Genomic DNA, 25,746 nt, shown 5'->3' with positions numbered 1-25,746 from the left:
CTTTATTTTCTTGGTCACGTTTGAGAAAGTCTTGATTCTTTTGCATCGTTATAAAACAATTTCTTTCATCAATGCAGTCGAAATTTAGTCAATTTGGTAGCATATGCACAGAATAGAATAGCATGCGAAGAACACAGCTTTGAATTTATTCATTCTATTTTTCAAGTAAAAACTCTCAACATTTGTTCCCCAATGCCCCACTAGGAGCTTTATAAACTGGTACTAGCTAATAACAACACTAGAGTAACACCGACTGAATTCCACTGACTATAAGAGAAAAAACAGAGAAGAAAAAGCCGAGCGACAAACTTTCATCTGTCATTTCTTCCTCATCAGCAGCAGAAACTAGCAGATGCATATTATTATTAAGGAATTAAATGAGTCATGCTTCCCAACCCCTCAAGAGGGTGGCATGGGTACTGCACATCGCCTTGATTTCATGAAAAGCTCTCCTCATGTACTTCTCAAGCTCATGGTTCACTTTCTCCTCAGCCCACATAAACCCTTGAATGTTCTGCAGTACAAAGAGAGAGAGAGAGAGAGAGAGAGAGAGAGAGAGAGAGAGAGAGATATCAAATTATGTCATGGACTTAATATTTGCATATTTTAAAACACACAGGTAGACTTTCTGGCTGTTCGTGTTACCTGAACCCACTCGAAGTAACTCACAGTCACACCACCAGCATTTGCATAAATGTCAGGAAGTACAACAACTCCTTTCTTGGATAAAATCTGCATAGGAGATGTATTATGAGATAGTATTTATATGTTTGACATGTCGTGCCTCGTCACGAAGTATGTGCTAGAAAGAACCATGGATGCATCATTACCTCATCTGCTTTAGGGTCAGGAGGATAATTTGCAGCTTCTATAACAAATTTTGCTTTCACATCAACAACATTGTCCCTTTGAACAGCAAAACTTGTGTCATTAGTGCTTGACAAACAAGTCAAAACTAATATCTACAAGACATTCTTCTATTCTAGTAAATGAGAATTTCGAAACATGTATAGTTGACAAGGATAGACTAAATCATTTTTCTTGTTGGACAGGCCATAGGATATGTTTGACTTGTGATAATTTATTTTTGATGGATTATGTAAAGCACTAATGCACCTATGCAACAAGAAGGAATAAGAAGAGAATACGGGTTTCATAGATTGGCAGAGCACATACTTGTTGAGAACACCACCTAGAGCACATGGAATGAGAACATCACATTCATGAATTAGCAAGTGGTTTGGATCCATAGCATCTCCACCATTGAACCCCTTCAAACTGTTCATGCTCTCTTTGTGTTTCAGGAGAGACAGAATATCAATCCGTTGGGTTCTCAATTGCCGCAGTAATGTCACTTACTGCCACAATCTTTCCACCTCGCTCATGAATAAACTTGGCTGCCCATGAGCCCACATTTCCAAATCCCTAAGAAATTAATCAATGTAACAAAATTAATAATTAGGATATTAAGCACATAGACGAATGAAACTTCATGATGTTAAAAGTACCTGGATAGCAAACTTCATTTTTGAAATTGACTCCCCATAATCAGCGAGTGGAGCCTCAGTTGCAAAAACCACTCCAAGTCCAGTTGCAGCGTCCCTGCCAAGCGATCCTCCGAGATTCTAAAATGCCAAACAAGCACTAGTAAACATTTTTCACTTACATCATGTCGATCACAACTTCTATATCTATTTTGTTGCCTTTTCAACATTATTCTCCTACTTACAATAGGCTTTCCTGTAATAACTGCAGGTGAATGCCCAAGAAATTTTGTGTACTCATCTAGAATCCACGCCATTGTCTGTCCAAATAAAGCATAAAGTAACAACAATTGCATTTGAAATATACATATATATTTGTGATTTTTGAAGTGTTAAGGGTGACAAGAAAGGGGTGATACTTGTCCATTAGTTCCCATGTCAGGAGCAAGAACATCAGTGTGAATTCCTATAAGATCATGGATCTTTTGGGTGAACACTCGAGTGAGACGTTCCAGCTCACTCTTTGTCAAGTCCATTGGGTTGCAACCAATACCCCCTTTTGCTCCACCATATGGAATATCAGCTACTACTGTTTTCCATGTCATTAGTTGAGCCAGAGCATTCACTTCATCCGGGTCAACCTTGCAACATATGTTTTGAAAAATTTTGAGCAAGTATGAAACAAAGAAAACCTTAAATATTTTAGCTTTCATCATCACCTTTATGCATGATTATTAACTTCTTGTAGAAAGCAAGTATAAAGAGGTAATATACATTCATTGTAATGTACATAACTATTGTAGGATATTATATATAAGCAAGACAAATATTGATTTTTGAACAGAAAGACGAATTTTGTTGGAAATTCTACCATGTAAACACTAGATCAACATCATAGAACTTTTTCTGTCTTGAAGAACAATTGAAATAATTATCAATATAGATTGATTATAAGAATTTGAGAAGCTCAATGGGCTAGACCAAAAGGTCCAATGAATTGATTAACAAGATCCATTGACCAATTAGTGCCATGTTTTCTTCCCACAATTGATGTGTGTATTTTAAAATAAATCCAATTTTTTTTTCATCTTGCTTTTTATTGATTCTTCCAAATTCCATTTCGTACTATTACAAATTAACTGAAAGAAAAAACCACTGGGTCACCATACTCCAACAGATTGAAAGAAAAAACCACAGGTTCATTCATCCTCTAAACTTCAAATATTAGGGCTCTGATTCCAAAAATTAGGGAAAAAATCAAAAAATATGATCTTACGGTTTTGATTTGAGACTTTTTACATGATTTATTTCAAATCTATGCTTAGAGGAACCGAACTGTATATATATATATATATATGCATCTGTGTGTAATTTAAATCAAAGAAATGGGCATTTATATATATATATATATATATGCATCTGTGTGTAGATAACAGTATGTAACAGAAATTTATGAATATATTTATATATATATTTATCAAAGAAATTTATGAATATATTTATATATATATATATATATATATATATGCATCTGTGTGTAATGGGCCTGAAATGGGCATTTAATCTGTGTGTAATTTAAATTATATGACACACAGAAATGTAGTATTTAAATTCCAAACATGGGCATCTGTGTGTAATTTAAAATGACCCTCTATTTGTATAATTTAATCTGTGTGTAATTTAAATGTAGTATTTCTCTGGTTGATCATAAAATGGGCATTCTCAGTTTGGAAGACAGAGGAATGTAAGAGAATGATATATGTAATTAAGTTTGTTTTCTTTGGCATTGATGAATGTCTATGCATAAATGCTCAGTATACTTTCTTCCATACTATTCCTGTAGATAACAGTATGTAACAGATTGATATAGTTTCTTCCATACTCAGAATGATATATGAAATACACATCTTGCCCTTTAGATAACTTTAGATAAAGAAATGTTGTCAAAGATTCATAACTTTAGATAAAGAAATGTTGGAGCAAACAATAGGAAAACATATGCAATATAATTGAGTTTTTTTTTTTTTTTTTTTTTTTTTTTAAACCAAACCCAAGTCATACCAACCAACCCTGCTTGCACACTGTTTTTCAATTGTCAGTTTCCTTCCAATATTTTAACTCTCTCAGCTACCTCTTCCATAAGAAAAAAACCTCCCTTGTATCCTGTATTATCCATTCTTCATTAGGTTCTTCTCAATAAGATTAGTTTCATACACAGCTTTTGCTTAGCCCACTAAAGAAACATCCTGCACTGTCATCTACTTTGGTAACTTCAGATACTCATTCAAGAATCACACTAGGGAGATTTCTCCTATGCTTGTGTTTTACATGAAATGCATGTTTGATCGCACTATAGCAATATTGTTGCTTAGTCAGGTAAGTTGTATGAAGATTGGCTGAGTGCTTCCCTTAGTTCTTATGGGTGTGTTAAAATACCATGAAATTTGCTACAAAACAGTAATGCACATTTTCAACAAGTACTAATATAGTTGCTCTCACAATTTCCCCTTAGTTTTCAATTTTATTGCTGCTTAAATTTCCCAAGGATTTTGAGTTCATAAACTGTTAGAACGTCATCTTCTACTAATCAGTAGTTGAATCTGTTGGTATTTTTTATGCAGATAAACAAATGGCTTCATCTTCTACTAATAATACGAACTTAACATTAAAGCCAAGTTTTTGTAATTGCGGAAGAATAGCTTCCGTGCGTATTGTACGAACCAATGCAAATGGAAATAAAGGACGTGTCTATTTTGTTTGCCCAAGCAAATATGTAAGTATCTGTTATATAAATGAATCTGTTACTTTTTACAAATTTCGTTTGTCCTTTATTGATTAACTAATTGTTGTCCGTTGTAGTCTACGAACGACCACTGCAATTACTTCAGGTGGTTCGCCGACGACGACATTACCGCATCAACTTCAACCAATGCTGGACCTCGGACAGATTCAAGAACAGAAGAAATTAATGATCTAAGGACAAGGCTTGGTGAGCATGATGAAGGCTTCAAAGGATGGAGAAGATGTTCAAGGCAATGACTTATGTCATTGTATTTTGTGTATTTTTGTACTTTATCATGTAAATGACTCAATGTAATCTACTTTGTGTATTTTGTGTATTCAAGAACAGTGTACTTTTGTATTTTAGGTTTTTGAACATGCTATGAATCTGATGGCTTGCAAATCTACTTTTGTAATCTACTTTTCTACTTGTTTTGTAGTTTTTTTTTGGTGCTTAAAAATCTGACGGCTTGCAAAAACAAGTGTATAACAGGTTTGTTTGAGATGAAATCTGTTGAATTTTTGGTTTGTGAAATCTATTGAGTTATGTTGGTTGCTTAACAGTGTGTATTATATGTGATGGTTTGAAAAAAACAGGTATATTGATTAACTATGTTTTGAATGAACAGGTGCTTAACAGTGTGTATTATATGTGATGGTTTGAAAAAAACAGGTATATTGATTAACTATGTTTTGAATGAACAGGTGCTTAACAGTGTATTTTTTTGGACAATGGTTGAACATGTTGAATTGAAATGTGTTCAATGAACAGGTTCAACAAGTTGAATAAAAAGGTGTTCAATGAACAGGTTGAACAGGTTCAAGGTGTATAATAGGTTTCTTTGAGATGAAATGTGTTGAATTTTTAAAGTGGGTATTGATTATGAAATGTGTTGAAATGTGTTGAATTTTTAAAGTGGGTATTGATTATGAAATGTGTTGAAATGTGTATATAACTGTAGACGTCCCCGAACGCCCCGGGGAGGAACGAGCTCCCCGTTCCGTTCGATATTGGGCTCACTACAGTTCGGACTCTCAATTTGTTACGGTTCTAAATCCGAACCAAAGAGTCCAAATTCGGCAAATCGTTTTGAGAAAACAGATTTTGAAAAAAGTTCCAAACATGGACTGCTTTGCCAGATACAGAGTCGGCACCTAAATATTTTATTTTGGGAAATTTAGGAAACCCTGACTCGTTTGCCTAAGGCCACGTGTCCGTCATCACCAAAGTTGCCTCGGCTCGGGAACTTGGGTACGATTGGGGAAGGTCACTTCGTGAGCACCCCCGCTCGCCCGATCAAAGATCGGCCTCTACTAACCATGATATTAAGTTTTGAAAACATTGTGTGTTCTTATTCCGGTTATTAGCCTAGATTTACTATGTGATGCGCACAACATACAAGTATAGACTGGATCGTCTGAATTGGAACAAAACATTTCATGTTTGTTTGTTTGAAAATGGTTTGATGGTGCTACCCACAAGTAGGCTAAGACGTGGATTTGCCACCCTCGGGTGGGCTTAGAAAAACATGATTTTGCCACTATCTAGTGGGCTTAAAACACACATTTGATGAATTGTTCCAATTCAAATAACCCAACCTTCACCCACAGGCATTCAGGCAGTTATATCACATAAGCATATAGCCTCATGGTAAGCATGCTATTCATGGCAGTCACTCACACGCATGCAAGGATGCTAAAGCATAAAACTTACCGAGTACTCCAAGCCAAAACAGAAACCAATTAGAAATCCATGCATGATCCTAATTATACAGAAATGCCTAATGCAACACATGCAAAAATGCAACTATAGCAGGCTCGGCTATTCTAGACATGGCATATGAAATGCTACAGCTAACATGTATTCAACTTGGAATTGAAAATACAATGCAGTTAGTATGATGCGCCGAGCCCGGTGCATGCAAAACAGATGAATGAATGCAAACATGCTATCATACTGTGTGCTAATTGAAACATGCCCTAATCTAACCATCATAAGCTGGTAAATAAAAGGGAGAAAGACGTGGGGTTGGAAGACATACATCACACACACACACACACACACACTTATTACAGTTATGCCCTCGCGCAAAGGGTTCAAATAAATAATATACAGTCCCGAATAAATATTACAGTCCAAATAATTACAAAATCCTAATTAATTAACTAATTAAACTAGGTAAGCTGTAAACTAGCATGCAAGCTAGGGACTGCCTCGACTCCGCCCCGGATGATGAATGATGCATGTTCGGGTTGCCTTGCGCGGAAATCCCTTGCGATGCCTCAATTAGCCTCTGTTTGCAATTGTTCTTGGGATGCGTGCCAAGCTCCGAAAGGCTGCTGACTCTTGATTTGCTATAACAGAGAGCAAGAGAGGGGCATGGCAAAGTATTTTCACATATGTATGCATGACTACCCTTCGGGGAATGTAGTCCTCGATCCTCGTGCCACCAATCACGCATTTCGATGCATGATGGCCGAGGAGTCGATTTGCACGATTCAATATGAAATGAATGCACATATGGACACAACAAGGCCTAGACTCCATCATGGATAATCCGGAGTGTCGGCGACCGAGGAATTGAGACACGTTCCGTCACTCGAAGTACGAAACGTCCCTCGTTTCCCATGCTCGGGCTAACTCCTATCCCAAGCACAATGCAATATGCATGACATGCATGAATGCAACTAATATACAACCTAGCATGCACAATGCTATGAGATGGCATACACAATGCACGATGATAACATGGCATACATAATGCGCTAACATACAACCTAGCATACACAATGCTATGAAATGAAATGGCATACACAATGCAATATGGGCTTACACCAACATGAGTGGACCTTAGCCACACTCACATAAGAGGCCATAAGATGAAAATGAGACACTCGAAATGCGTGCACACATGCACACAAACCGAGGACCAATCCTAAGGCACAAATGCCACTCTAACAAGACATGGCAAGGCATGGAATGTGGTATACTAGCATGCAAATTTCAGTAGCAAAACATGATGCAAAACAGCCCTGAATCATGGAAACATGGCACCCGATGCATGAAATGGTACCCGAAATGCAAAATTAGGCATACGCAATGACCTATAGCTATACAAAACATGCATTATTTGAACATGAAATGTGAAGACAGATTAAAGGCAGCCCCAAAAAAAGCATGTTTACAGTTTTAATCAAGGCCAAACAATGAACACAAATGGGGCTAAGCTAGCATGCGAAAATGGCCCTAAATGTGAGATAAAGAAGCAAGTCACAGCTTCTGACCCCAAACAAGAGAGGGCCCTTCAAAAAAGTTTAAGAGGGGCCCAAAACATGATATTTTTGAGTTGGTGGCCAGACCCAAAACAGTGTACAAGAATGCTCAAAATGCTATGCAAAATAAGGCCAAAAAGAGAGCTATAACACAAAGTATAAAAAGGATGCCTCAAACAGTGAAAGAACCTGAATAAAACATTAAGAAGGGGTCAAAATAAGGTCATTTGTAGTTCGGACCAGAGCCAAAAAATAGAAGAATAAGAGGCTAACAAATCATGCAAAAATGGAGCCAAAAGAGAGGTATAAAGGCAAGTGGCAAATGAAAGCCACAAACAGTGATGATCCCTTCTAAAATGTTGAAGAAGGGCTCAAAATAAGCTTCTTTACAGTTTATTACATGCTTCAAAACAATTTATACATAGGCCAAAAATACTACACAAGACAATGGCATACAAGGGAGCTAATGAAGCAAGTGCAACAAGGAGGGCTCAAACAGTGAGAGGCCCTTAAACAAACATGAAAAATAGCTCAAAATAAGCCTAGTTCCAGTTAGGGTCGGAGCCCAAAACAGCAAGCAAGTATGGCTAATGTATTGAACAAAATAAAGCACAAAAAAGGGGAATAGGAACTCACCCTTGAAGACCAATCTTTGACAGCTCCTTGGCTTGAGTTTGGTGGCTCCTTAGCTCTGAAAATATCCCTGAAGCTGCTGGAATGGATGATGGTGATGTGGTGCTAGGTGGTGGTATGGAAATGGTGTAGGGCTTGAGGGTTTGGAGCTTGGAAATATAGAGAGAGAGAGATACAAGGCAAGAGGCTTGGGGGGAATTTTTGTAACCCTAAATATGCAGCTGGAGGGCCTGCTATATAGGCAAAAGAGGAGGGAAAAAGGAGGGAAAAAATGGAGGGAAATGAATCAAGTTTCCCCCCAAAAATGCCCCCTCCGGATACAGAATCTAGGGGGAAAAGGAGGGTGTATCTGCACTGTACTTGATGCAAGGATTCTGGCCGGCCAGTTATCTAGGGTTTAGGTGGCCGGCCGGCTACCTCCCATGGCCGGCCGGCCAAGGGTCAAAAGGTTCAATGAGAATTAGTGGCCGGCCATACCAAAAAGGTAGCCTCTCAGGTGTGCACAACACAATTATGTGGTCAAAAGTTGGAGATAGTGGACCAGGAGGGAGAACAACCCACTTTTCAAAGGGGTTCAAAAGGTTCAAAATCAATTACTGGCCGGCCACCAAATATTGGTGGCCTCCCAGATGTGTACATCACAAATATGGGATTTAGGGTGCAAGGAAATGGCCCAAGGATGGTCAACATTGGCTTTGAAGTGAGAAAAAACGGGCGACGGAGGGCGATGAAGGGATAAAATTGGCTGACAGAACAATTGTTGGCCTCCCACCCTTCTACGACCTTCTTACCAATGAAACAGAGGTCCCTGCCAAAAATGAACCCAAACCGATGCAGAATGAAGGTTCGGGGGCCGAAACGCACAGCTCGAGGCCCCGAAAACTGACTGTTAGGCACCGGGAGTGATGTTCGACCACGAAGTCGGTTTCTCAGGCCACAGTGTCCCTCAAAATGGAGCAAATAAGATGTATGCCAAAAATCGGAGCGAACGGAGGTGGTTAAGCGGTCCCGAACCGAGGCACACGGCCAACGGCTCCGAAAAATCGGAAACCGGACTCCAAACGGGCAAAATGGCCTATGACCACGAAACGTAGCCTACGGCCACTGAGAGATGATCTACGAGACCTCTCCCTCCCTTCGGGAAGAGAAAACAGAGGAAACAGAGCCTGGTTCGCAAACCGAGGCAATGCACAAAAGAGTCCGGAAGTCCGGAGGCAAGGCTCACAGCCGAGACTCTAAAACTTCTGAACGAGCACGATATGCAACATCACCAAGCGTTCAATCGGTGACGTCTGAGTCTTAAGGTCGGTCAAAAATGGGGTGTCTACAATAACAGGTTTCCAAATTGATGTATGCTGCCAAATTGATGTCTGCTGCCAAATATGTTTAATTGATGTATGCTGCCAAATATTTCATCAAGAACAGGTTCAAGGCGTATTTGTAAAATTTTTACTGTTATCCTCTTTGATCCTCAAGGTGGCCCCATTTGTTTCCACTTATTTGCAGCTTATTTAACTTAAAATTTGAAATCACATACTTACACAGTCACACTTAAAAAGCTTAGTGCGTTTGGTTAGTATAAAGCTTATTTGCTTTTTTCAGCAATAAGATCAAAAAGGTAGATTTTTTCAAGCTGATTTAAATGAAAATAGGAGTTGCCTGCTGATTTGAATGAGCTTCAAAATGAGGTGCCTTTGACCTCAGCTTCTCTGCCTGATCATACAAGTTGAAATGGAGGTAATCTCGAAGTAGCAGGTTGAGAAGTGTTTCCTGCATAACAACATTATATCAAAGATAACAGACCACTATCATGCCATCAACTAATTTCTGATTCAGTCAAAAACAAACCTGACCCAACTCATCAGTCAAAAACAAGCAAGGAGATTACTGTCAATACAGAGATGTAGATTAGACAAGGTTGCATAGAAAATGTACATCAGGATAAATGTACATCCTGAAATTCTTCAAAAACTCGACCAACAAAATTAAAATCTTCAAGTTCTCATATCTTGAACTAAATGTATCAATCATGATTCCTAATATATATGATGATGACACTGATAAAACTAACACAAAAGAAAATACATGTTTTCACAACAGGTCAGCAGAGTGAATTCATTATTCCACCTTTCCTAGAGTTGAAACCAACAAGTTGCATGAAGAAAAAATTCCAGCCAAGCCTAATTAACAAACTGCACCCAAGGAATGCTGCCAGCAAGAACATTTCAACATTTCAACGTTTCAAAAATTAATCAAAATTTCAACATTTCAACATTAGTTTCAGCAACATTTACTGAGTAATTTCAACAGAAAATTTTTAGCAACAGTTTGATGAAAGGTTTTGAATATTACATATCCAACAAAAAATTCACAAAAATTCCCAAAACAAAATAACGCTAAGATGTTGGCGTGTGATCCACATCCCCATGCCCACGGCCACGGCCACGACCACGACCATATAGTACCTATAAAAAAATAAAATAATATTACATCGAAGGAACCATAAAATAAAATGAAACTTTAAATGAATGAATGACAAAACAAAAGCGGAAAGGTGAAAAAAAAATTACTTCACTACATGCTGGACAATTTGAAGCTTGCGAGTGATAACTACTTGCATTGTTAAGCAATGCTTGATAGGTTCAATGGACGGAATACATCGTTGGCATTGAAAAATGCATATTGTGATGAAGAAAACTTGGCTGCAACAATAACAAACACATATCAATCTAAAATGATAATAGGCAGCCACAAATCCGTACTAAAACTTTTTATTAAACTAACTTACATCATAGGCGGGATACATAAATTGAGACAAAGAAGCTCTAACTTGAGGAACACTCGGCGAGAATGGAGGAAGTTGAGGAACACTTGAAAATAAAGGAGCCGACTCAGGAATTAAGGGAGGTGCTTCAAGAGCACTTGCTGAAAATAAGGGAGGAGTTTGAGGAGTAACAGACATGGAAGTTTGAGAAGCATTATGTGAACTTGTTTTATTTTTCTTTGCCAACGCAAGCTCCAAACCACCTTTTGTCTGCCTTCGTCCCTTGCTAGTGCACTATTTTCTCTTCAGTCCTTTTGCTTGGACTACATTTTTATCCGCTACACCATCCACTTCAAAGCTTTCGAGGCATGTGTTGGGGGGGCTTTCTTGTTGAATAGTATCTAAACAAGGCATATTGAATTTTGCGCTTAACATGGTTTCAATGTCTGCATTTAATTCATCCGCTTTCTTGACCGTCAAATTATATGTTTCCTTACTTTCAGAAGCTCTACACGCTACTGATCTGAATATTGCCATCAATGACCTATAACGTGAAGTTTGATGCAATCTTACATCAACCTAAATATCATGCCCACACCTATCTTTCATATTTTCAGATCTTGTTTTTTAGTCCATCTCTTCAGAATATATTGTGAAGGAATCTCTTTCAATTTGAGTCTTTCTCTAAGGATCTTCAAACAATGACTACACAGAATGCCCTTCATTTCAAACTTCCTACAATTGCAAGTGACCGAATCATCACACTCCTGCCTCACCTTCCTCACCTTTATACCATCACTATCAAGAACCGTATAAACGGTACTCACACCATCATTTTCAATTTCTTCAATGTTGACTTCAAGGGACTTGACATACTCATCCTGAAATTCTTCAAAAATTTTATTTGTGTAAACATCTGCAGCTTGCTCCATAATCTTCACTTTAATATTCACCCTTAGCAACTTTTGGCATAGAGCATATTCGGCTTGTAACTCTTTGTACCTTTTCTCAGACAGAACTCGATCAAAATGCATGAAAAATTGCATTAAGTTATGATCAGACTGAATGAAATCCTTCAAGAAAGCATTAAAGGATTCACTAAGTTGGGTGCTACTCATGTCCGCACCCCATGCATTTCTAACATATGGCCAACCCCATTTTTCCTTGACCCCAAATGTTAAATTCAACCAATGATTATCTCTTACTTCATACTTGTCAAGCATTTCCTCCCATTTTAACATAAACTCTTCCTCATCCTCAATGTCGTACATAAACGTGTATAAAACACTCTTCATCCCCTTATCCTTCATCGCCTTATCCTTGATGATAGAATTTGCATGCCTTAATGCATTTTGCATCAAATGCCAAGTGCAAAGGCGGTGGGTTGTGTTAGGCATGACAATAGGTATGGCCTTAGCCATTGCAGCATCCTGATCCGTAAAAATTGTTTTTGGAGCCTTACTTGACATTGCCTCCAAGAATCTTCTAAAAAGCCATACAAAAGAATCGGCGGTCTCATCATACATCAAAGCTGCACCAAATATCACAGCTTCCCTATGATGGTTAAATCCAGCAAAAGACGCAAATGGTCTATGTGCACTATTTAACTTGTAAGTAGTGTCGAAAGTCACAACATCACCAAATTGCCCATAATCCATGATCATCTGAGCATCGGCCCAAAATATGTTTGTAATCTGCTCCTCGTTATCTAATTGGACCGAGTAAAAAAAAGATGGATTCTCCAATGATTTGTCACGAAAATATTGCAAAATGCTACCTGCCTCCCCATATGCTAAACGGTTTTGCCTCTTCGTTCTCAAATAATTTTTTTGGTCCAGTTTTGTGAACCCAAGCGACTCCCTTCCACCAACTTCATTACCCAGGAGCTCAAATGCAGCATTAAGATGGATTCCAGATTTTTCAGCTAAATCTATTTCGGTTGCCTGTGATGCAGATATCTTCCTTTGGGATGGTAACATATGCGTACATTCTGTTGGTTCAAAGATATGATTATGTTGTTCAACAAAATCACTAACAAAAAATTTCTGCATATTCCTATCCCACTTAATGACAAGTCGGGCTTGACAACCAGTCCTTACTTCCTGCCTAGGATTTTTTGTTAATGGATCTCGCTTGTCGACAATCCGAAATCCCTCCTTATTACAAACAAATTGCCTTGAAGTGATTTGCCCCTCTTTGCTCTTGTTTACATAACCCCTTCTAATACTAAGCCCAACCTTCCTCCATAAGTATTATAGAAATCATATGCTTCTTGTTCTGTATCAAATGTCATGCGAACTCTAGCACTACAACAAAAGTAACTTATGGTGACAAAAAATAGTGAAGAAAATAATTTCGTCGCTAAATAAGAATAATCCATGACGAATTATTAAATTTTGTCACATATAATAAAAAAATAAAAATAATAGGTGACGAAATTTATTTTCGTCAACAAATACTTCTTTTTAGGTGAGAAAAAATTACGTTTCGTCACTAAAGGTTTTCCCACTAATTTTTTTTGGATGGCGCCAAAATTTTGAGACTTTTGGTGAGAAAAAAATTTGTCACAAATTATAAAATTATTAGTGAGGAATATATTTTTGTCACCAATAATTATATATATATATTTTTTGAGAAACTTGATTTTAAATATTTTAAGATCATTTGGTGAGAAATATATTTTTATCACTAATAATTTTGAATATTTTGAGATTTTTAGTGAGGAAATTATTTCGTCACTAATTTCTTATGGAAAATTTTGACATATTGTGTAATGAAAAAAGATAGACTATTAACCTTTTTTCCTTTTTTTTTTTTTTTTTTTTATCAGTTTTCCTCTCCCCTCTCTGTGTGAACAAAATACAAGTTAATTAGCTCTTTAAGTAACCTATGGTGACGAAAAATAATGAAGAAAATAAATTTCGTCACTAAATAAGAATAATCCGTGACAAATTATAAAATTTTGTCACATATAATAAAAAAGTAAAAATATTAGGTGTAGAAATTTATTTTTGTCAATAAATTCTTATGTTTATGTGAAGAAAAATTAAATTTCGTCACTAAAGGTTTTCTCTCTAATTTTTTTGGGTGGCACCAAAATTTTGAGACTTTTGGTGAAAAAAAAATTTGTCATCAATTATAAAATTATGGGTAAATTACAAATGCACCCCCTGAGGTTTACTTAAAATACGGATTGCTCCCCGTGGTTTGAAAAATTACAAATATCCTCTTGTGAAAAAATAAAATTCTTAACCGCTGTCTAATATAATAATAAAATTACCTGAATTATTACTTGAAATAAAATTTTAACATTATTAAAAACTATTAATTAATTTGATATTAAAAGGGGTTATTCGTTATGAAATTAAAAATCTTAGGGGGCGGGATATAATTTTTAGAATCACAAAGGGTAATATGTATTTTAAACAAATCTCAAGGGGTGTGTTTGTAATTTATCTTAAAATTATTAGTGAAGAATATATTTTCGTCACCAATAATTTTAAATATTTTTTAATAAAAAAATTTGATTTTAAATGTTTTAAAACTATTTACTGAAGAATATATTTTTGTTATCAATAATTTTAATATTTTAAAATTTTTGATGAAAATTTTTTTTTATCACCAATTTTAAGGGAGAACTTTGAGATATTGATAATAATAATAAAAAAAAAAGACCTTACTAAATAATAATAAAAAAAAAGACCTTACTAATTCCCCTAAACCTTTTGATTGATTTTTCTAGATATTGTTTCTTCTTCCCCAAACACGATCATCTCGCTGAAGGGAAGAATTTGAAATCTTCATCGAGAAGAATATATATATATATATATATAATAATCCAAATCCAAATCCAAATCCAATTCCTTTTCCCAATCGGAAAATCTAATTCCCCTCTTTGGAAAATCCAATTTTCGCAGACAAACCTCGATCGATCATCATTCCCACATCTCCCAATTCTGACTCTGTATCGCCTAATCATCTCCGTCTAGGGCTTTTTTCATTTCACATCAGATTGGTCACTTAGACTCGAAGTTTTGAGGAGCCTCATCACTTGGTAATCGCTTTTCTCTTTCTTCTCAATTGCTTTGATTTTTCTCAAATTTGGTTCGATTTGGATTGTGGGATATGGGTTTTGTTTGTGAATTGTATATGATTTTTACGATCCGTATTATAAATTTTACTATTTATTTTGTTTTTATTATAGATTTTGTTGTTCGTTCCTGTTTTATATTCTTATGTTTGATATACTTCTTATTGGTCCACTTGTTATGAGTAGTGCTTCAGATTTTTCCACCTAGATGAATAATGTTGGGTTAGTACATCAACTAAACTTCTTCAACATGTATTATTGTTCACACACATAGTTGTGAAATTGAAAATTGCATCATGAATTGAAATCCTAATTTGGTGAATCGTAAATCAAATTGAATCGAGAATGGTTAAGATTAAGTGCAAAATATAGAAAATGATGTAACCAATCGTATATATATATAATAACATTATAAAATTGGACACATGTTATTAATGAAGCTAGCTTAAAGATAGTTCTCAAGTTTGGGTTGTCTGCTGAGTGAACAAACCAACTTATGAGCTGACCAAAAGCATTTGTTCGGTTAATTTGCAGCCTTAGTTGAAAGTAGTCCAAAATATGCATAACCTGCTGGGCTTTCCTAGAAATTGTAAAGTTGTAGAACTCTTATCTAGTCATGATGGAATATTTCAGGACATAGACTTGGGCCCACTCATCTAATCTAGATCAAAAACTTGGTCCAATCTGTGTTTTTTGTTAACACACCTTAACCAATATTTAAACATGCTTTATGCTTTTACATTGACTCTTGCATTAATTAGATGAAGAGCTCTTGGCAAAGAGTTGTGCCTTATTCTCTTTTGGTTGAAGTGTGGTGCATAAATCTTTCTTCATATCTTCTACTTTCTCAACTCCTATAAAAATTGTAGTTTGGTACTATCTCAATGTCTCTCTTGTTCAATTGAGGTGGTTAGATCAATGGCATAAAAAATGTTCGGAAAGTAAAAATATGTTCATCTTTTTTGTAGTTTGGGGGGAGACCACTGTAATTGCTTTCTCCACAGTTTGAATGTATTATTGATAATCATGTATTTCATTGCTTTAGATTAGCTATCTGGCTTGGTGTGTCTGCCTTTAAGCATGCAAATGGCTTGCTTATGCATCAACTGGTTCGTCTAAATAGAATTATTTTTTGGCTCTTCGTTTGATTCATTTTTCTCAAAGATCTTAACATGAAAACCTATGAAGCACAAGTACGGGTACGAGTACTGGTATGATACGGGTACGTTGATACGGTAAAATTCAAAAGAAATAGGGTACAAGTATGGCTTGGTATGCTTGTAAAAAAATATTTATTTTTAATTTAGAGTAATGCAAAAATTAATTAAATGGTTTAATTTGTTAAGGTTCAACCAGTAATTAACATTTAATGTCAAAAGGAAAAGTATAAATCTAAATGTGTTCTGACACAAAATCTCATACCACCCCAAAAGCCATGAAATGTTTGGATGCACTATTAAATTCCATTCCCTATATCATTCATTTATTCATTTTTTTAATAAGATATGAGAATTCAGTATGCTGTTAGCAATTAACAGATTGTGGATAAAAATCAAATAGTAAATAAAATAGAAAGCAGTAAATGTACCACAAGAATATAATAGCTATGCAATGTACCCAAATACCGATCCATATGGATATGGCAATCCCACATACACAGGTTATTATGGTGGCTATCAGCAGCAATCTAATCAACCATACCCTCAGCCTGTAGTAGGATATCAAAACACAAGTGCTCCTTATCAGCCTCTTTCCTCATTTCAGAATTCAGGGTCTTATGCTGGGCCTGCAAGTTATTCAAGCACTTACTACAATCCTGGTGATTATTAGATATCTGGAGGTTATGCGAGTGGCAGTTACAGTAATTAAACCAACTCGTGGAATGAAGGAAACTATGCAAGTTACGCTTCTCATCAATATTCAAACTACACTCCAGACCCAAATGGTGCTTATAATGCTAGTGCTACTACTAGGTCTTCACAACAATATCAGCAACAATATAAGCAATAGGCAGATTATTACAGTCAAACAGAAGTTAGTTGTGCTCCTGGGACACAGAACGTTTCAGTTACTAGTACATCTAATCCAGTGTGTAGTGTTCCTGTTTCCAATGGGTATCCAGTTTCACTCAGCTAGCCATCTGCACCTTATATTCCATCTTGGAGGCCAGATTCCAGTTCATCTGAATTGCCTTTGGTTCAGACTGGTGCAGTAATCAGTGGTAGCCATGATGGTTATTGGAAGATTTGAAGATTTCGATCTGCTGTTGATGAAGATTTCGATTGATTCATAATCAGTAAGCCTAATTTCTATGTATGAATCCAACTCTATCTCTGTAATCCCTATATCTTTCTCTCAGCTCCCAAATTCTCTTTGGCTTATCGTGAAGATCAACATTAGTTCAGAGGAAGTGGATTTCAAAGATCAACATGATTTTTTTCCAATTCAATTTATTTTTATCAATGCGGTGCAAACTCTGATTTGGAAACAGGTTTTTGATTTGAAGATTCATTTTTTTTTTTTATTATTATTAAGCTCGATTTGCTTTGGCTTTTAAATTTGATCTGAACATTTCTCTAGATTGTTTGCTAAATTTCGTGTATTTTTTGAACCTCTTACAATCTACTCATTTGTGAAACTTATCTTTTTGATGTATTTAACCCTTAAAGGGCCTTAACTGTTGTTTTGAGAAACTTCTCTTTTTGATGTATTTAACTGTTCCCTTTTCAGGTTTCTAGTGTTTGAAGACATAGAAAATGGAATCATGAAGGCGCATCTGAATGGTAACTTTTAGAACACAAAATTTACATGTTTGCCTAATTTGATTATGTTATCAAAGTTTGGCTCTTGGCAGATCCCCTGAAGACTCCCTTGAATTGGAGAACAAGGCTACAAATAGTCATTGGCGTGGCAGCTGCACTAGTAAGTTGTGAAGCTGCATTTTGTCGTACTCATATACAAATAAAAAGATCTCAAATCTTTTTTACTATTTTTTTTTTTTTTTGTTGCAATGATAAATTCTATGAGAGGATAACCTGTGGTACATAAATACCATAGCCAAGAAGCGAAGTCTCTAACTTCTGTGTTTAAGTGTTTCTGCTTCTTCCATTAAATGTTTCATGTACTATGTAGGTTTTTAGTTCTGGAGGGTTTCAATTGTGCCATTTTTGCCTATGGAAACTTGGCACAAGAAAAACTTACACCATGGAAGGAGAATGTAAGAGCTCAAAGGTACTTTGTTGTTTATGTGGTTAGTTCATGTTTAAGTTTGCTATACTTACTCATTTCAAGTTCTGATGCCATGTCTATATTTTGTGCCAGGCTGGACCTAATGGAGACTTGCTAACTATCAGACGAGTTATTAATGGTCTCGTGGAGCATCTTGTGCATGTCCCATACAGGTTAAAGTTCTTTTCATTAGACCATTAGTTTGTTTTTATATCTTTTTTCAGATTTTTTTCCCTATCCCAATTATGCACTTACTATGCTAAATTGGAATGTAGGGATAACAAGCTCACCTGTCTGCTTTGCGATTCGTTGGGTGCAAAAATCAAGACATGCATTATTACCACAGTATCACCTGCAGTCCATTGCCTGGAGGAGACCTTGAGTACACTAGACTATGCACATAGGGCAAAACATATTAGAAATAAGCCTGAGGTTGATATTGGAATCTTCTTAGTACAAGGGGCGAAGCGTCCCTGATTTGATAAATCATTTTTCATATATGTATCCTTCATCGTTCAATCATTGGTTTCTGAAGTCTATTCATCTGACATTCACCTCTAATCTTGTAGCTTTTTTCTTCATGTTTAGGTAATGGCAGATCAGACTGAACAAATGGCAGTTACAATAGAAATCCACCAGAAGGTCCGTTTAATTTAACCAACTGTAAAAACAATAGAATTTGCTATGACCAACAACTTGAGGAATTACAAGATAAATTCGATGATCGGGTTAAAAAATGCTCTAACATAGACAACAAACTTGATGCCACCCAGGTAAGTTCTATCTGTATGTGGTTATATATGGTTTTAGGATTGAAAGTTTTGTAGAAAAACTTGAACGAAACAAGCAAATTGTTGGCCAGCACTGAAGAAGAGTTAAGAAGATGCTAGTATGCTCTCAAGGAGTATGAATTTATTATCTCTAAGCAGAAAAAAGCAGGTATGCTTGAATATTTTTGTTGTTCGAATTTCTTTGCTAGCTCCATCTAAATAATGTTGGTGAAGAATTGAAATGGTTCCATACATTCACCTTGTTTGGTTGAACGATTGAAAGTAGTTTGAATTGAAAATGTAAGAGTTGAAGCTTCACTTAAATGTTTGACAGACTCTGTTTTAACATGAAACATGTTTGGGTTCACATTCATCAAGACACATCGGGGATTGGGTTCACATTCATCAAGACACATCGTGGTTTACAGTAGGGCGCTCGTGATTTTTACCTGAACTGATTGTTGTTCAGTTGCTCTCAATGGTTTTTCACATAAGTCATGATGTCTATCATCTTGATTTATTTAGTGTGTTACTGTGTGGAAGACTTTTGATCTATCTTGAGATTGAATAACTGTTAATAATCCACCTGGTAATTTTTAATTGGTAATTTGTTTTAAGAGTTTGGCCTATTCACTCCCCTCTAGGCACAAAGGTGTCTGTCTCCGCAATTTCATTATCCTACTAATTCATTTATATTGTTTTGCAGGAAGACAAGGAGAAACTTGAGAAGCAATTGCATGATACGGCAGTGGTGGTTGAGAGATTGGAGAGCTGCAGACAGAAACTGCTAATGAAGGTAACATCCTTTCCTACTATTTCAATTCATTCAATAACCTGGACTTGAAGTTTTCAGTTTGCTGCTTAATCTTGTTTATAGATTGATTCCCAATCTTCAGAGATAGACAGGGTTTTTGAGGAAAATTCTAATCTTTCATCTGCTTATCAAGAGGCAATGGGTGTAGTAGTGCACTGGGAGAATCAGGTACTTAGTGCTGGAGGTTTGACAGAATCTGGTTTTCAGATTTAGTAATCTGTTGAAAGCTACCCTGGTCAAATGAACAAAGAAAGCAAAAAAATTCTTTATCCTTTGTGCATGCCTACAGCATTCATGGTTTTCAATTGTGATTTTACTTTTTTTTTTGGTAAAAATTTATGTTGACTAAGGACCATCAATTTAGCGCATAATTGAGCTCCTATTCCTCATATTTGAACCCTTGGACAAGTTGCATGAAAAATGAATTCATGCCTTGATGTATTTGTCCTGCTGGAGATTTGTGGTGAGGTGGAAGTTGAAGATATAGATGTAGGATCTCAATTATGTCAAAAGAGAACTTCATGAAGGGGGTGTCAGAAGTTTTAAGGACAAATATTTAATCAAATAATATATTGTGTTTGAGAAGAGAGAATTTTACGTACAATGCTCTTTAGAGATTTTGGATTAAGCCTTTGATTTAAGGGAAAATAGTTAATCAGATGTGAAATAATACTGGCTGCACAATGAAGCCAGATATTGAACTACAATACTTGTATCTAAGACACCTATCTGCCTTTGCTTTAGGAGGAGCATCCGAAAACTCCAACAAATAACCAACTGTACAAGACAAAAATAAACAACATTCTAGCTGTAGCAAAATTTTCCAATAGAAAAGGCAGTAATACCAATAGTAACAGTAGTAGCCAATAGCAACCAGATACACCAACTACGGCAGCATCAACCAACTACATGGCTCCATCAGGATTTGCAAATCCAACCAATCAAACAGTAGCAATATGTACAGCAGTAACAAATAGCTCACTATAATAGTCCCAGATTTTAGACCATAGCACAGTTGCATCATGCCCTACAGTATAGCTCAGCTAAAGGTGCATAGAACCCCGATAATAGCAGTAGGTATACTAGAACCAACCACTGCCCAGTTTCAGCAAACCCAAGCAGCAGATACACCAACTCAAACATAGGATTACATATGTTCAACCACCACATAACGAGAGCTATGGGGGTGTTAAACACATGAGAGACCCATTTTAAGTAGTATAACAACCATCAGTTAGGACCAAAAGGAAAGAACAAAATACGTTGAGAACAAACACAGTATAGTCCTTAGCCACTCAATCCACACTCTCAAATCACACATAAAACACTCAAGAAAATATATGCTCACGTTCATCTCAACCCACCAAACAAAAAATTTCCTCATAATATGTATCAGCTTGCCAATTTGTATAACAAACATTAGAAAAAAAAATATTTATATGCTCAACATCACTCAACCCACAAGTCTCACTAGCTCCAAACAAGTTTTATTATTTAGGACGGTAGTTCCCTACCTTGCTAGGGTTAGGAACCTTTGATAAAGCTTCAGCTTCAGTTGATCATCTAGCTTCATCAACATCAGCTCAATTTTATCCATCTTCAGTTGATCATCTAGCTTCATCAACATCAGCTCAATTTTATCCATCTTCAGTTGATCATCTAGCTTCATCAACATCTATATCAGCTGCACCTACTACATTTGATGCCTTTGCTATATCTTCTACTGAAGCCGAATACAGGGCTATGGCTCTTGCAAGTGCTGAAGTTGCTTGGCTTCACATGCTTCTTAAAGATATGCATATATGCCATTCTTCTGTTCCTGTGCTTTGGTGTGATAACTTGTCTGCTCTTTCTCTTGCTGCTAATCTTGTGTTTCATGCTCGGACAAAGCATATCAAGATCGATTATCATTTTGTGCGCGAAAAAGTTTCAGCTAAGCAACTTCTTATTCGTCATGTGTCTTCTTCTGATCAAGTGTCATATATTTTTACCAAATCTCTTCCTGTGTCTCATTTTCTTTTTCTTCAATCCAAGCTTTTAGTTGGTCTCCCACCTTTCAGCTTGAAGGGGCCTGATAAAGCTTCAGCTTCAGTTGATCATCTAGCTTCATCAACATTAGCTCAAGTTCATCCAGCTTCAGTTGATCATCTAGCTTCATCAACATCTATATTAGCTGCATCTATATCAGCTGCACCTACTAAATCTGATGCCTCTGCTATATCTTCAGCTACTGCAGGTGCATATAGGAGATCTGCTCACTCTGGTGTGTATGATAGTTGCAAGTCAACTATTGGTGTTCATGATGAGAGACCAATACAAGCATCTAGTCTGTGTACATGAGATCATTTTAATGCTAATGTTAAAAATAATAAGCTTATTATCTACATCCATTTTGGTCATTGCTGTCACAACTCACCAAGCTAATGGTCCAGTTTTCCATTTTTTGCATTGTAGGTTGTTGCTCTCTCTCTCTCTTCAAAATTTTTTTAAATCCCATTTGTGCAGCAGCCACAATATTTGTTCCTTCCCATTCTCATTGACTGCATGCTTTGGTTCTTACCATGAGATGTTGTAGTGTTATAACTGGTTTGGCTGCTGTCCGTGGGTCACAGCCAGTTTTTGATCCGAGCATAATTCTAGGGATACAGTGAATTGCCATGTTAAGGTGATCATTGCAAAGCCCATGGGTGGGAATGAGCATGGTATTCATCTTTTTAGTTAATCTCTGTTAATTTCTATTCAAATAACTTCAAGCTTGTGATCTTGAGAACAGTTCTGTATATTTGTTAAGTTTCTGATATTTGGCTTTAAGTTTATAATAAAACTTTGCTATTATAATAAACTTTATATATATACATTCTATGCTAATGTTTGCCTTGTTTATTTTTTTTGTAGGTTGGTTTTGATGACGTTCGGAAGCATACTTGCAAATGAAGATCAACTGTTGAATTTTTTTCCTAAACTGATGCTTAGTTGTAGTTGCAAATTAAGATTGAGTGTTGATTTTTTTTGGTGGACACCACGTTAGTTTATTTTGGGATTTACTTTGATGGTTTTTTTGTGATACTTAATGGATTATTATTAAGTTTGTTTGATGGATATATTTTGATTTATAAAATAAATTATTTAGTGAATTTTTTTGTGGAGTGCTGTATAATAGCTACTGGATTTCTTAGTACAATTAAAAAGCTATTGGGATATGAGCAGGGATATTTGTGAAATAATAATTTAAATTGAATATAAAATATGGAACAAGTTTAGTGATGAATTTGTTTCGTCATTTGTACTTGTTATTATGACAAAGTGATTATTCGTCACCAATAAACTTTTTTTGTGACAAAATTTACTGCAGTTTATATATGAAAGTTTTTATTTATTTTGTTGTTTGGTGACTAAAAATTTCGTCACGTATATATATATTTGTGACGAAATATATTTCGTCACTCATGTATGACTTTTGAAGACGAAAAATTTCGTCACCTTTACATCTTATTGTGACGAAATTATTTCCTCATCAATGATCAACATGCGTGACAAATTTATTCGTCAACTAAAGTTATAAATATGGTACTGAATAACTATTTGGTGACGAAAATGAGAATTTTTTGCGACAAAATATTATTTTATTGGTGACAAAATTATGACTTTTGAAGACGAAAAATTTCGTCATCTTTACATCTTATTGTGACGAAATTATTTCCTCATCAATGATCAACATACGTGACAAATTTATTCGTCAACTAAAGTTATAAATATGGTATTGAAAAACTATTTGGTGACGAAAATGAGAATTTTTGGCGACAAAATGTTGTTTTATTGGTGACAAAAAATTTCGTCGCTGAAGTAATTTCATTGGTGACGAAATTATTTTTCGTCACGTTGGTTTTTAGTGACAAACATTCAATGACGAAACCGGTGACGAAAATATTTCCTCACAAATATCTATAGTGACGAAATTAGCTCTTTGAAGACAAAAAAATTTCGTCACTCAAGGCCCAACTTGTTGTAGTGTAGGCTTCCAATCACACTCACCCCCGTCATTCTCATGATTGTTAGGTTCCATATCAATCTGCCAAGTCACTTAAAAAATAAAGAAGTGCTCAATATTAGCATAAAAACTGTATACAAACTGAATAAGATAATCAACGAATAACAAACGTACCACCTGAATATATATAAAGAAACAAGGAACAATTCTACTAATTAATAATTTTTACTCTCTTATGATCAATAATTACTAGACCATATCAGGCCAAATAAGAAATGAAGCAGATAAATTCACTAGTAAAGCATCAGCTACCTTTCCATATTTCTAACTAGTCATTTTCTATAATCTGAAATCCCATGTTTGCTAACTAAGAGTTCAAAGGAAAATAAGTGCAACAAAACTAAAAAGACTGATCATATGCTTAGTTTAATTTGTATTTCCTTGGGCCTTAAATAGAAAATACTCTAATAATAAACATTTTAAGTTTCTTCTTCTTCCTCACATTTAATTAGACACCAAATTGACAAAAGGAAAAACAAGCACAATAGACACTTCCTAAATTAATAATTGATTTTCAACTGTGAGGTTACTTCTCATCAACTATACATCACCAAAGCTTTAATTTAAGGCTAATCCTTTTCAATTTAGACAGATCAAGAAACTTCTAGTAATTGCAAAGAAAAAAATAAAATAAAAATAAAAATTAATCAAATCAAATCTGCAGATAAACTAAAAAACACTTGACATTTTGGAATGAGATAAACTAAATATAAACTAAAATGAAATCTGGAAGATAAACAAATCTGGAAGATAATCAAATCTGCAGATAAACTAAAAATAAACTAATCAAATCTGGAAGATTCCGTACTAGGTAACTCCGATTGGAATGAGACAATAAACAACGATCAATCCATACAAAGGAACTGAAAAGGAAATCAAAATCACTAGCAACGAACAAACAACACTTGACATGGGTTCTCCTGTCTTGTACTGGTTTTGCAGGTTACAGTTGATGATAACAACACAAATAGCTCAGATACATTCTACATCATTCACCACTGTTGACATATATACATACATAGATTTATGGAAAGAGAAGATCTTTGTACCTGTTCTGTTCTATGGAGTTCAACGGGATGCACTGTTCTATGGAGTTCAACGGGATGCACGACGGCGGCGACAGCGGGGCGACTGCGACGGTGGGGCGACGGGATGCACGACGGAGCAGCCTCTCTAACTTCTCTTCCCTCTCTCCTTCTTTCGCGGCTCTACTTCTTCCCCCTCGAATGATATACCTCGCCTTCAGCCTGGGGGGAATTTTGAAATCGAAAAATCTTTTTTTTTTTTTTTCAACATACTCAACAAAACGACGTCGTTTTGGTGAGGACTAAGCAGAGCCATCCGATTCTCCACTTTAGGAGATCACTCTAGAGGGATTACTCTAGAGGGATTACTCTAGAGGATCCTCTCGTATAAAAACACAGCTATAATAGTGCAAAAACACCAAAACTCAAAACCCAAATCAGTGAAATTAAGACAGACTTGCACTAACAATAATTACCTTACGGTGGTAACGAATGCCGCTTTTCATCGGACCTCGAGCATTGTCATGTTGAATTCTGAATCCGACATAGGATACTAGAGTTCCATCGCCTTTTGGGATCGTACACTCGACTTGAAAAACAAGAAACAAAACACAAGTGAAAAAAGTTTGAAAATTTAGATGAAAACAGAGGATTGAAGAAAGAGAGGTTTTTTTTTTTTTTTTTTTTTTACTTTGATTTCTCTGAAGGGTATGAGGAGGCTCTTCTCGAGCTTGAAATCCAAGCCGAGAATATGAGAGGCGAGGCGGAAGTTGCGGTTGGTGGCTGTAAGAGCATTCATGGTCGCAACAGAGAGAGCTTGGCAGCATCTAATGGAG

General features: G+C 36.0%; 1 protein-coding gene and 1 pseudogene across 12 annotated transcripts; one reads left to right on the top strand and one right to left on the bottom strand.

Moving 5' to 3' along the window:
• Positions 1 to 238: 238 nt before the first annotated feature.
• Positions 239 to 25,746, bottom strand: LOC114271354 (glutamate dehydrogenase 2-like; annotated as a pseudogene).
• Positions 14,656 to 22,948, top strand: LOC114302003 (uncharacterized). Of its 12 annotated transcripts, none has more exons than XM_082902225.1 (11): positions 14,656 to 14,989; positions 17,228 to 17,321; positions 17,756 to 17,808; positions 17,880 to 17,947; positions 18,158 to 18,256; positions 18,347 to 18,426; positions 18,529 to 18,685; positions 18,842 to 18,895; positions 19,730 to 19,819; positions 19,901 to 20,005; positions 22,733 to 22,948. In XM_082902225.1, the coding sequence occupies exons 3-11, from the start codon at positions 17,790 to 17,792 to the stop codon at positions 22,769 to 22,771; spliced, it is 711 nt and encodes a 236-aa protein (XP_082758351.1). In that variant the 5' UTR covers positions 14,656 to 14,989; positions 17,228 to 17,321; positions 17,756 to 17,789; the 3' UTR covers positions 22,772 to 22,948. The 12 variants fall into 12 exon arrangements, 8 of the variants coding, with proteins under 8 accessions (XP_082758351.1, XP_082758348.1, XP_082758347.1 ...); XM_082902222.1 differs by having other exon boundaries at positions 17,228 to 17,338; XM_082902221.1 differs by having other exon boundaries at positions 16,856 to 17,338.

The sequence above is a fragment of the Camellia sinensis genome, chromosome 13 (assembly GCF_055761805.1).
Source record: "Camellia sinensis isolate YWXY chromosome 13, ASM5576180v1, whole genome shotgun sequence".
NCBI lineage: Eukaryota > Viridiplantae > Streptophyta > Magnoliopsida > Ericales > Theaceae > Camellia > Camellia sinensis.
Note: the sequence above shows the minus strand (reverse complement) of the source record. Positions and strands in the feature narration are given on the sequence as shown.

Bases quoted from the DNA above. Each gene is read 5' to 3' on its own strand.
- LOC114302003 (XM_082902222.1), top strand. The intron at 17,809-17,879 runs GTAACTTTTAGA...GGCTCTTGGCAG, and splicing joins CATGAAGGCGCATCTGAATG to ATCCCCTGAAGACTCCCTTG. The intron at 20,006-22,732 runs GTACTTAGTGCT...TTTTTTTTGTAG, and splicing joins TAGTGCACTGGGAGAATCAG to GTTGGTTTTGATGACGTTCG.